At 36.0% G+C, this 13,132-nt stretch overlaps 2 protein-coding genes across 4 annotated transcripts; both read right to left on the bottom strand.

Moving 5' to 3' along the window:
- Window positions 1–3: 3 nt before the first annotated feature.
- Window positions 4–5,504, bottom strand: cyb5r1 (cytochrome b5 reductase 1). The gene is made up of 9 exons (XM_079598002.1): window positions 5,220–5,504; window positions 4,616–4,762; window positions 4,442–4,514; window positions 2,652–2,758; window positions 2,437–2,566; window positions 2,263–2,346; window positions 2,100–2,185; window positions 1,795–1,894; window positions 4–795 (listed from the first exon to the last, which is right to left on the bottom strand). The coding sequence occupies exons 1-9, from the start codon at window positions 5,232–5,234 to the stop codon at window positions 623–625; spliced, it is 915 nt and encodes a 304-aa protein (XP_079454128.1). The 5' UTR covers window positions 5,235–5,504; the 3' UTR covers window positions 4–622.
- On the bottom strand, window positions 5,400–13,019 carry rnpep (arginyl aminopeptidase (aminopeptidase B)). Of its 3 annotated transcripts, none has more exons than XM_079597998.1 (11): window positions 11,984–13,019; window positions 10,854–10,994; window positions 10,369–10,520; window positions 9,950–10,066; window positions 8,188–8,423; window positions 7,997–8,110; window positions 7,750–7,862; window positions 6,718–6,826; window positions 6,372–6,596; window positions 6,144–6,286; window positions 5,400–6,019 (listed from the first exon to the last, which is right to left on the bottom strand). In XM_079597998.1, exons 1-11 carry the CDS (start codon window positions 12,359–12,361, stop codon window positions 5,873–5,875), a joined length of 1,875 nt encoding a protein of 624 aa, XP_079454124.1. In that variant the 5' UTR covers window positions 12,362–13,019; the 3' UTR covers window positions 5,400–5,872. The 3 variants fall into 3 exon arrangements, with proteins under 3 accessions (XP_079454124.1, XP_079454125.1, XP_079454126.1); XM_079597999.1 differs by lacking the exon at window positions 10,854–10,994 and adding an exon at window positions 11,030–11,170 and having other exon boundaries at window positions 5,501–6,019; window positions 11,984–12,547; XM_079598000.1 differs by having other exon boundaries at window positions 5,501–6,019; window positions 10,854–11,170; window positions 11,984–12,504.
- Between the last annotated feature and the right edge of the window lie 113 nt (window positions 13,020–13,132).

Here is a 13,132-nt window from a genome sequence, read left to right as displayed (position 1 = left end):
AAATTCCAGTGAAAACACTTTAATAAGCATTTCTAAGTTACTTGTCCGTAGTGCATTTTGTATAAAACAATAGCATTGCTTTTTAAATTCAAACATAGTTAACATAACAGATAAATATATGGAGTGCAGCATGCATACAAAAATACTCCAGTGACAGCAAATGCATCTCATAACAATGTACACACATACACCAAATATGAATGCCACTGCCAGTGAAGTCAAATAGGCACATTAATATAATATTCAGCAATAAATTCAGCAAGCAGGTGTCTTAACACACTGGTGCCATTTCAAGTGCATTAGATAGGGGCTTTTTTTGTAGTATCAGCATCTTATCGGGAGCTTTTAGAGCACACCAAACCACACATGTGAATATAAAGCCTGAGGACACAGCAGATCATCGTTGTATCATGTTACAGAATTAAGGCCTTTTAATATGAAGAACCAATTACCTCTGGACAGGCTAGCATTTAATATGCATTATATACGGTCCATAAAAGGGTAATTTGCTATATAAGATCAGATTTGTAATACCATATTTGCTTAAACACAATATTGCACAACTTAAGTATCTGTATCTTTGGAGTAATTAGTGGTCTGGGTCCTGAACATCGAGAACGGTCTAATAGACAAAGCGTTGGCTCTGCCGGTAGCCCAGTTTGTCCAGGTTGGGATTACAGGCAAACTGGATCATGGGAGGTGGACCGCACATGAGGATCATGGAGTCATCACTGGGTGGAGGGAGGTGCTCCTGAATCATCTCAGCATTGATGAAGCCCTGACTGTACTCCCAATCTGCAGACAAGTAAACACGGGTACACTTCAAAGGAAGACCATATGATAAATAAAAGGAAAAAGATAGTCTAAAATACATCCCATGTGCTTAAAAAATGCTTTGTGTTCTTAAAAAAAAAAGGTTTAAGTTTAAATTGAAAGAATCTAAAATGTCATGTGGTGTAACCATCAAATAAAATGTAATAACATCTCCTTATAAACTGAATGCATGCAAGTTTTAGTTTTATGGGTCAGATATTATAAATAATTAATTCATATATAGCATTATGTTTTTGTCAGTCACACCACATGCCATTGTACAAGCTGAACTAACTTTGCCTTGCCATTAAAAAGTCCAACTGGGACAGTTTCATCAGGAAATTTTCTATCACCCTCACATTTTTGACTATGACCCAAATGAAATATCAAAACGATTTTAATTGAGAAATGAAAAAACATACTCATCATAGAGCTAGTTTATTCAAGTCATTGTATGTTTAAATAGAATTTATGTATTTGTAATTAAGTTACTCGGTCCAGACAAAATTAAATCATGTCATTGACCCACATACTGTACACTACCATTAAAAAGTTTGGGGTCAGTAAGATGTTTTTATTTGAGAAGAAATTTACTTTTATATTCAGTAAGGATGCGATAAATGGATCAAAAGTGACAGTAAATACATTTATAATGTTACAAAAGATTTTATTTCAAATAATTGCTTTTGAACTTTCTATTCGTCAAAGAATTCTGAAAAAAAGTATGACAATTTCCACAAAATTCTTAAGCAACACTACTTTAAAGATTTTTTAAAAATTAGATTTTAAAACAGAAAACAGTTCTTGTAATAAGATTCCACTTAATTACTGTTATTATTTTTAATCAAATAAATCCATGCAGCTTTGGTGAGCATGACACTTCTTTCAGAAACATAGAAAAAAACGTACCGACCCCAAACTTTTGAAAGGTAGTGTAAATCAAGCTTTAGCGTCTTGTCGGTTATGTATAAAGTCTTATACCTTCAGGAGCTCTGTCCACCGTGAACCAGAGTTTGACGCGATCCGGATGCCTCGCCTGAACCTCCTCCAGCTCATCCTTCAGCAGAATGTCCTTCTCAGTCTATAAGGCAGATGAGAAGTAAACCGATTCAGTTTATACTTGCTAAGCAGCTTAATCTCTTTGAACATACTTTTATGTAATATTATGGTAACAAACAAAACATTCCATCATACTCTTAAAGGGACAGTTCACCCAAAAATGAAAATTCTGTCATTATAAATTCAGAACGATCCCTTTAATTATATCGCTTTAATGGTACACCAACCTGGTTGGCAAACAGCAGGCTGCATGTAGTTGTGTCACTTGGGTTCTTGATGATGTCACGAACCAGCTGCAACATTGGTGTAATGCCTACACAGGGAGGAGGACAAATTATTCTAGTGATCATATGGCTTCATTATGACTAAAAATGAGGAGAAAGACTGTACCTGTTCCACCAGCTATAAGACCCAACGTTTTTACAGTCTTGGTCTCGCCAGGGGCCTTCTTCTCGGCCTGTATAGTGAACTGACCTGTTGGGTGGAGATGTAGGTGTAAGGTGTGACTGTAAATACATACATCTAAATTCAGTTCAAATATTTGTAGTAAATGTGCTGTCATACCTTTCCCCTTGTACTCCAGCAAACCTCCTGGTCCTCTGAAGTCAATCACATCTCCGATTCTCAAACTCTCCAGGTACTGGGACATCTTTCCCCCTTCGGGGAACTTTGGGTGCACATCCCTGAAATAAATCTGCAGAGAAAAATATGTCAGCTCTATAAAAAAAATATTTAAAACCCCAAAGGCTTGTAGACCAAGAAATGTAGACCAAGAGAACCTTCACAACTAGGTCAACGAATCCTTTGTCATCATCACTGGACACTGGTGTGTAAGGACGCACAATCAAATTACCATCAATCCTGGCAGAGAGATAAACATGCTTGCCTTGAGAGAGAACGACAGGGAGAAAGAGTGCTTTACTATTAATAGTCGATACACACCCGTCTGCTCATCAAGTTCTTGTTTACTCAAGGTAACATCCGTATCAGATGATCCGATCACAAACGGAGACAAACTACTGTTTACATCTGGTAACGTGCCTCAAATGAGTCTCTGGTTTTGTGTCTAGATACAAAACTCGCCATGTCAGTAGTTAATGCATGTTAAAGTGCAAAAAGGTAATATTTTATAAAATATATATAATATACACATACCAGTACACACTTTTTATTATAATTTATTACTATTGTAATTGTTTTTATTATGCTCACTATGGCTGCAAAGAGTATTTAAAATAACTAACGGTTTTCTATTTTATTTTGGAATGTAATTTATTCCTGTGAAGACAAAGCAGATTTTCAGCAATATTACTCTAGTCTTCAGGTGCATATGATCCTTCAGAAATCATTCTAATATGGTGATTTGGTCAATAAACATTTCTTATTATTATCAATGTTGAAAACAGTTGTGCTGTTTAATTTAAAAAAAAAAACATGATACACATTTTTTCAGATTCTTTGATGAAATTAAAGTTAATAAGAACAGCATTTATTTGAGATAGAAATATTTTGCAACATTATAAATGTCTTTACTGTCCCTTTTGATCAATTTAACCCTCTGGTGCTTCTCTGGACTGAAATGTTTTACTTGACATGATTCGAAAAGATTAAATGGTCACACTTGTGCTCCTTGCCGTCAATGAGAGACGAATTTCTAGTGGAAACTTTTGGTACTGCGGCCAAACTAAATTTTGAACAGCTTGTTTAGATGTATGGCTTTGATTTTCTTGCAGTTTTAGAAAACATGTTTTTGAAAAAAAAATTTTGTTTGTTTTTTGTTTATTGGTTTGACTGTTGTGTTTATGTTTTTAGAGAATATGTTGTGACAAGGGCACGTAATAAATGACCACATGAATTTCCCCTTGTGGGACAATAAAGTTCACCTGACCTGATGCTGAAAAAGTGAAAAAATGGATCATAACTACAGCATAAATATAATTTAGTACCATAAAGTCCCCTAAAAATACAAAATATTCATACATTCATCTCATTGAAATAAATAAAGGGTGATTTCTGACCACAACGAGAAGAGCACCAGAGAGCTAATGCATTCTTGCTGAATAAAAGTTAATTTCTTTAAAAAAAAAAAAAAAACCTATTGTCAAGTACCTGTATTAAAGTATTGACTCTGAATGTGCATATTAACATGATAAGTATCATGGCATTGATATCAGGAACACTGAAGAAAACCACATAACCAGTAAAGGGAAAAAAATCCTGTTTTAGTGCAAAGGTTGACTGTCCTTTGGTGTTATCTGGGACACATTAGAACGGATTAGCATGGTTTGTGTTTCTAACTGGATCAAGCTAATCCTTGTACCCCATTTACACCTGCATTTAGCACAGCCAGCCAGGTAAACATCGTCTAACTGTCTGTGATTACTCTCAAGCAAATGGACATGTGTAAACAAGCTACTTTTCATTATCATTTAACACACAGTTCTTATCCAAAGCAGCCAGACACACATGATTCGGACCAAACCCTGCAACCTTTGTATTAGCAGCAGAGAAACAATCGACCCACCACCCACTCGCAGTCAACACCAAAGTCATAATAAAGACTACTTACCTACTGGTAATCCCAAAACATGCTCTGGGCTAGGCAGGACGAACCGAAACCTGCGGGTATCATGACTTATGATCTGTATGAAGAGAGTTAAGTTTTTATTTTGTAAACAGCATCTTGTCAGTACCACAGATATACATTGTATCCCCATTGAAATAAAAGAGACAGGGCAAATACCTCCTTGTCTACAAGCCTCAATTTGTATTTTTCAGAGGGATCAATCAGGGTAATTTGCGGTTTCCTTTTCCTGTTCAAGAAATAATAACCCAGCACACCTGCTGTTGAGACCACCACCACTCCAACGGTCACTGCTACTGTAGTGGACTAAAATACAGATTAGTGCATATTAACAAGGTTTAAAAAAAAACATACCAGAAAATAATCAATTATAAATAAAAGCTTAAATGCATTTATTGGTTGATTCGCAGTAACGTTACACACAACAGAAGTGTGTATCGGCTTCAATGAATCATCTGTTTTTCCTATAATAAACTCTGACGTTTCTGCTTTGGTATCCCATTTCCAGAAGAACTGTCTGTTGATTCGGTTTCCTATTGGACCGAACTGTAAGTTAAACGCAATTGACTGAATAGCGTATTTTCAATTTTGTGGCATGACTAGTCAAGATGCTGTGAGTTGATAAATGGGAAAGCAGCAAATGTTATGCGAAACAAACTTGGTGGCGTTCCAAAGCAGTAACATGGCACATATTTCTTCTGAATGATAGTACATAACTGCAATTCATCTTTAGTGTACTTCTCCAAAGCTACTTGTGACTTACCATCGCGTAACCCATGACGAGTGATATAACGTTACTTCTACAAGGAGATTCGGTCAGAATAAACCTTCAAACTAAACATGCGTCGACACACCTATGAATACGCAGGCGGAGAGCTCGGTGTTTGAGGCAAACAACGCTGCGCAGCTGTTGCGCATAATAAAACGTTTCATACAACGCATTCCGTTCTGCGTAACCCCATCCCCATTACGACACGATCTAATGTCGGCGTCTCTCAGTAGCCGGAAACACATCAAACAAGATAGAAATAAAAGTCCTCCAATCTCCATTTGTCCAGAAATTCACATAATTTTATTTAGAAAATTAAATGTTTTTAAAAAAAGTGCAAATACTAAATGTCCTCTAATTATTTTTTTTGTCTAGAAATGTAATATATTGATTCATACAAATGTAATACAATTAAAAAAAAAAAACATGTGAATTAAATTCCCAGAAATGTAAGGTACTTTATTCATTCATTTATATGTATATATAAAATTCCCAAATTCAAAAAAGTGAAAGCAATTTCCTGAAGAATTAATACGGATTGTTATATTAATGCTCAAAGCACCGTAATTTTAGGATAACAGGGTCCTTTTGAGTTAAGATACCAGGGGCCTTACATACATAGGTTTCCCTTATATATTAATTTATGCTCAAGCTATTATCTTTTTTACATAATTGCGAACATTGATGTGAAGCTGATTCGATGTCTCTGAAAATATCTCCATTGCCAGAGCCTTTGTCTCTTCTGATCCACTCCAAAGGGCCCGATAAACAGGTAGTGTGTACTTTTGTTTCCCCTGTAACCAAAACATGAAAAAAATCCATCTTTAAAAATAAGCTAAATCGATCTCTATTCATACAATTGATTATTTTAATAGTCCAAAGAGCTGAATGAATTATAAATAATGTACAGATTCTAACCTGGCTTGTGAGGAAATTGCGAATATGTTGGAATCCTGGTTTATGATGGTTCTTCGCAACAATCTGGGCCCATCGCAATTTTAGCTCAGAATTGTTGGACTCCGTAATATGCAAGTAGCACTCCTCTAGCTTCTTTATGTTACCTGTTAATATGGGAATACTTATTTATTGTACAATCTAATTCAAATACTTAAACATTCATCCAAAAACACAAAGAGTTATAAGCACCATCTGGAAGGGGTGACTTCTCAATGATCTTGTCCAAGAAGTAGACAGTTTGGTAGGTCTTCCATGGTTTTATATCAGTTTTGTTGATGGATTTTAAGTCCAGGCTATTGTTAACCCACATTTCAGCTAACAGCTCTGCTGGTTTCATCAGTGTCTGACCAGCAGAGAGATCAGGGACATATGGAGGCCAACCAGGGACATTGAGCCAGCTGTCAAAATCCAGACCTAACAAAGCAAATGAGAACAAAAAAGAAGAAAACAAAAGGCTGTCAGCCCAAACAGTAGATTCAGACTATCCTATGTGATTTTATAACAAAGAAATGCTACTAATGGTCTTTTTCCGCACCCTCAATTTTGTGGACATTCTTCTCTTTCAGGTCTGGGAAATACTCCAGGTAAAACTCCAATGCATCCTCCGCCAACACACTTCTGAACTTGAACTTTTCCACATAAGCCTGGAAGAGACACAATTGCTGTTTTCTCATATCTAAACATTTTCGTCCATATGTACTGCCAATCAAAAGTTTAGGTCAGTAAGATAAAAAAAAAGAAAAAGAAATCACTACTTTTCATCAGCAAGGACGCATTAAATAAAAATATTTGTTACAAAAAAATCTTTTCTTTTTTTTTGCTGTTTTTATTAAATCCAGAGAAAAAAATTTCATGGTTTCCACAAAAATATTAAGCAGCACAACTATTTCCAACATTTTTAATAAGAAATATTTCTTGAGCACCCAATGATTAATCATATGATTTCTATTGGTAACTACAACTAGTAAAACATATTTGAAATAAATAAAGTTGTAATAAAATATTAGATGATAAAATTAGAAATGCCTTCCTTGTTGAATTGGTAATAATAATAATAATAAAAAGGCAAAATCTGAAATAAAAAAATAAACCTATATAAAAATAACAAAAACTAATACAAATGACAAACTTACTCAAATTAAAATAAAAAAATAAAAGCTAATTCAAAATAAAATAAAACTAAAACAGTATATAAATAAAGTAATTCACTGAAGACTGGAATAATGGCTGCTGATAATTCAGCTTTGCCACTACAGGAATAAATTATATTTGAAAAAAATACAGAGGATCTTTGGATTCGATTTCTGTTAAGTTAATCAGTACCCTATATTTTTCTGTAATAATAAAAACAATATTTTAAAAAATATTAAAACTGAAAACAGTTGTTTTAAATTGTAATTAATATTTGTTCCAAAAAAATGCAGCCTTGGTGAGCATAAGAGACTTAACATTTAAAAATCTTACTGACCCCAAACTTTTTGAACAGTAGTATATATATATATATATATATATATATATATTTATTTAATATTTAAAAAAAATTCTGTAGGCTTATTGTTCCAGTAACCTTGAGGAATGCGTCAAAGCGTGACTGATCTCCTGTGAGGTGGGCCAGGTAGGAAACAAAGCAGAAGCCTTTCTCATAGGGTGTTTCATTATAGGTATCATCAGGATCGACACCTATGTAAAAAACACATAGAGGCAGTAAAGACCTATTCTTCACAATTTGTAATAAATAATGACCAAGTAGTGATAAAATAGACAACTATAATAAACTCATAATAAAATAATAAACTAGTGGTGACCTACAGTACCTGGTTCGATCTTAACCCGTAGTTTATTGAGAGGATGGTCCTCTCCAGTGTTGTCCATGTGCTGACGTAGAAGAGCTTTACCAGTTGCCGCCTCCAGACATGTATAAGCCTCTCCTGCGAAAGAAATTGCACCCTTTAATGAACTCTTTATTAGTGAAACACTTTAAGGGGTCAAATAATGTAAAGCATACCATACAACTCCCTGCAAACTCTGCGTTGAGCATACATCGTGAAGCCCTCGTTCAGCCAGAAATCACCCCAGGTGGCGTTGGTGACGAGGTTTCCAAACCAGCTGTGACAGATCTCGTGTACAATGACATCAGCAAGAGAGCGATCGCCGGCCAGCAGACAGGGCGTGACAAAGGTCAGGCAGGGGTTCTCCATCCCACCGAAAGGGAAGGATGGAGGCATGAACAGCACATCATATCTACACAAGTACAACAAATAAAGACACATCTATTATAAAATAGTTTTCTGAATAAAAATTATCTTCAGATTCTATTAAGCCACTTTAGATAAATCAGAACAGAGTGGTGCCGGGATGACGTATTTTTGTAGGCCAAAACCAGTAAATGAGATAGCATTTTTTGCACTTCCGGGTTCCATCGTCCTGAGGTCAATGGGTTTTTTGTTAAATGGTTGAAATAAGGTCTCAGGTGAACACAAGCTCCAGATATTTTCATGTTTTATTTACAATACAAAATACATCAGTAATACCCTCTTGTGAATTGTTTTTGTTTTTACTTGTCTTGGTTATAAAGGTGGTTGCTTAAGAGGGGTGAGGTGTCGAAGTCACAACATCTAGCTACTAGAGTGCCTCAGGGCTCAGTGCTTGAACCACTTCTCTTCTCCATCTACATGACATCACTAGGATCTGTGATTCAGAAACATGGCTTTTCCTATCAATGCGACGCTGATGACACACAACTCTACCTCTCATTCCAGCCTGATGATGCATTTTTTTCGGCAGCACTTGATCCAGTAATACTAACACTTTCTCTTCTATTCTAAACTTTTACGTGTTTGTTCTGCGTTAGATTAAACTGAGAAGGGTCATAGCACTTGCATTTTGTTGTCCTATTGTTAGTTTAACTGCTTCTATTGTTCTATTTTGTAAGTTGCTTTGGATAAAAGCGTCTGCTAAATGAATAAATGTAATTAAATGTAAAAGGGAGATTACACATCATCCGCCGAATTGGTACTCTACTCACTAGTCCGCCTTCACAGCCTCATTGTGTTTATAATCAGGCTCTTGAAAACTATTATAACTCAAACTTTCAGGGAAAATGTTTTTAATGGAAGTGAAGCGATGCAACTGATGCTGGTAAGTCACGTGCCAGTAACAACATGTAGTACGTCTGAATTTTTATTCATGCTACTCATATTCATATTATATAGAGCGTATACTTTTTTTAATGGACGCAAAGTAAATTCAAATTCAAATGTAGTACCAACTCAGTATGCGATTTCAGATGCATCGTGAAAGAGTTGTTGGAAGCTTAGTGATGGTGACGTTTAAGTCATGCGACAGTGGTGTAGTTCATTTATAGCCTATGTTTATAATACACTAGGGCTGTGTATGAAATCACCCACTATACCCTTAAATAGGGCACTATTTGAAGGGACAGCCATTTGTAGTGGTGCCGAAACAATAGTGGACGTTATCGAGTGCACTCATTCAATCCCACAATAACAAGTGTACAACTTATATACGCTCAATGGCTAGAGAACCCATAATGCACAGTGAGAGATGCGACCCGAATTAATTCACAAAATGAGTAAGAATCATAAGCTTTTGTGAGCCACAGACCTTATTTTCTGCAATAATCCAAAGGCCAATGGAAAAATCTAATTTTTTTTTCAGGGTGATGCTAACTTCCGGGTGGGCCTACAAAAAATACGTCATTCCTGTACCACTCTGTTAGGAAGGTGTTCAAAAAAAACGTCTCCCACCTTCCCCAAACATAGGATCCAAACAGTTTCTCTCCCACAGACAGGAACTCTTCGATGACGTTATCATACTCTTGCTTGGCAGCCTGCAGTAAACAAGGCTCGGTCCAAACACGTGTCCTGCAAATGGTGTTAAAAGTCGAAAATAATTATCATAAAAATTATAATTATTACTATTTAAATGTTTACTTTACAATAGAGTCTACTTATAATGTTAATTAAAGTATTTTAGCACCAAAAACACAGTTTTCCATGAACATTTTCAGCCACTGCCGTTTAGTTTCAATAAATGATTTGAGGGGGAGAAAGTTACAATATGTTACTTTTTATAGCAAAATGAGCTTTTATCTTAGAAGACCAATAAAGACTTTATTCCTTGTGATATGATCCCTTTGTGGTAAAGGATTTTGGATTTTTTTTACCTGGGTCCCACCTCGGCAGATTGCAGGTCTCCTACTGCCAGTGCTACCAGGTAAGAGGGAATGGGATGCTCCATAGTAAACAGGAAAGCACTGTCTGCTTTCCTCTGCTCCCATTTACTAGCGCTCATAACTGCTGTGAAGCCATCAGGCACCTGATAAGAAGAGGGAGGACCAAAGTAAGAAACTACTGTGTTTATGAGACTGTTCAAAGGGCAATGATAAGAAATAAAATGTAGGCTAGAGAAAACCCTTGTGCTCTTTTTTAAAAGAAGTCACTCACCAAAGCTGCATTTATTTGATGTCTTATGATTTATTTTAAGAAGAACACAGTTAAAACAGTAATATTGTGAAATATTACTACAATTTAAAATAACATAACTATTTTTAAATAATTTAACATTTATTTCTGTGATGCAAAGCTGAATTTTCAGCATACACCCATACTCTCTTTCTTCCTGTAAATTTGACTGGCCCAAAGGCCTCACCTGAACTGCCGCTGAGTAGGTGCTCTTGACTGCTGGAGTATCAAAGCAAGGGAAGAAGGAGCGGTTGAGAACAGCCTGGCCTTGTGTGAAAACATAAGGCTTGAGCTTTCCCGCAGTCTGCTCTGGTTCCAGCCAACACACCTAAAAGGAGATACATGCGTTTGGTGAAACATTACCTGCACAACAGCTGAGTAAGTGCTCTTTGTCATGGGCGTATGGAAGCCGGGAAACAGGCTGCGGTTCAGGACAGGGAACCCAGATGTATACAAGAATGGCAGTGTCTTCTCAGCCGTCTGCACTGGGTCCAGCCATGACATCTACAGAGAAGTATGGAAGTTTGTTTCCACCACGGAATAAAAATAAACGTAATAACTTTTTGATTTTACAATTCTGACTTATTTCTCAGAATTGCGAGCAACACATTTTTTTTTTCTCGCAATTGAGTTCTTACAATTTTCTTGCAGTAGTGAATTTATATCTCACAATCAATTCAGACTTTATAACTCACAATTACGAGTTTATCTCACAATTCTGAGGGGGCCTGTCAGAATTGTAATATTATAAACTCACAATTTTTTTGTTTTTTTCCACCTCACAATTCCGAGTTTATAACTCACAATTCCGACTTTTTTTTAAATCATGAGATATTTAAATTCAGAATTACGATAAACTCGCCATTTAAAACAGTAATTGAGAGTTTATATATCACTATTATAGGCTATAATACAATCTCAACCATTTTTCCTCGCAATTTCAAGTTTATAACTCGCAATACTGACTCTTCTCAGAATTATTGTGAGATACATTTTCATTTTGAATTGAGAGTTATAAAGTCAGAATTGCGAGATAAAAAGTTGCAATTACTTTTCTTTCTTTTGTTTTATTCCGTGGGGGAAACAAACCTGCTTGGTTGCTTTCTTTTAAAATAAATTAATGAAATGACCCATCTGAAGACTGCAAGGAGAACAGATTCAGAAAGAGAAACCAAAGTATTCTTCCCTCTAGGTCTCATGACAAGTGAATAAGTTTCAGCTTTGATATTGAAGCTCAGCTCAGGCTGTCCTGAACTTTCAAAATGGAAATGATTATGAACCATTTTTTTTATTAAAAGTACTGCTTTTCTTGCTTACCCCTGGTCCCTCAGAAGCTGTATATTTGATTGCAAGCTGAAGTTTGTCTTCTGAGTTGAAAGGTTTGGGAAACCTCACGACAAGCGTGGTCCCATAACTGGTGAAGTCACGAATCAGAAATTCTGTGCTGGTCCAGTCACGTTCATTACGACTGAATGTGATTTCATGCAGGGACAGAGTTGAATGAATATCTAGCTGTAACTCACTCTGACTATCCTGAATGCATTGCAGCTTTAATGTTTCGGTGCCTGATATGGTTTTCTTTTCAAAATCCACTTTAAGATCGAGATGAAAATGATCTATTTTAAACTGGCGAAAACTAGAGGAAGTAGCGACGTCTTCGGCTTTGTCTGAATACAGCGTAAATGTTTTATCCATTGTCCTACTGGCACAAATCTACAACAATAGATCTGACTTGCTACAGCAAAAAACCGGCAAAACCGTAGTCAATCTGTTCTTCGCTCAGAAATGACAAGTGAACTGTGGTAAAACAATCCACTCGCTGGAAGACTAATCGGTATAACATGTTAACTGGATTTACGCAGCACTCGCCTGTGTTATTGTAGCGCAGCGTTGTTTGTCACGAAGACATGACAGGTGACCAATAGGATAAATATGAAAAATCTCGCTGGCGTCTACTATGACTGAAATGCTAACAACTATTATCTGTTAGTTATTAATATAATATGACACAAACCTCGTCTTTCTCAAAGTGGGCGCACGAGGGCTCAGAAAGTAACTCTTTTGAGCCACATTCATATCTCAGGACGTTTTTTTGTTTGTTGTTGTTGTTTTTACATTTTAACATTCCCCATAATAGAATACAATATTTTAAATAACTTCCAAGTTTTGGTATCTCACATTCTAACAGAAATCCTCACCACCAATCTCTATAAAACGTTCAAAATACATAATTCAGTAATCGGTGATAATCCAGTAACGTTAAATCACTTATGGGCTCATCCAAAAGCGGTGAGAAAAGTAACAGTTGCCACGTGACAGTGTTGTCGCCCGTTTGTGCCATAGGTTTGTGCACGTCTTCAGTAGCAGATAGCCTGGATTATATTTTCCTCCGATGTTAAATGGATATTTTTGGCATTTCTTTGCATTATTTAAGAAATAACACTATAGACAAATGATATAACACAT

Source organism: Phoxinus phoxinus (assembly GCF_949152265.1).
Source record: "Phoxinus phoxinus genome assembly, chromosome: 22".
Taxonomy (NCBI): domain Eukaryota; kingdom Metazoa; phylum Chordata; class Actinopteri; order Cypriniformes; family Leuciscidae; genus Phoxinus; species Phoxinus phoxinus.
Note: the sequence above shows the minus strand (reverse complement) of the source record. Positions and strands in the feature narration are given on the sequence as shown.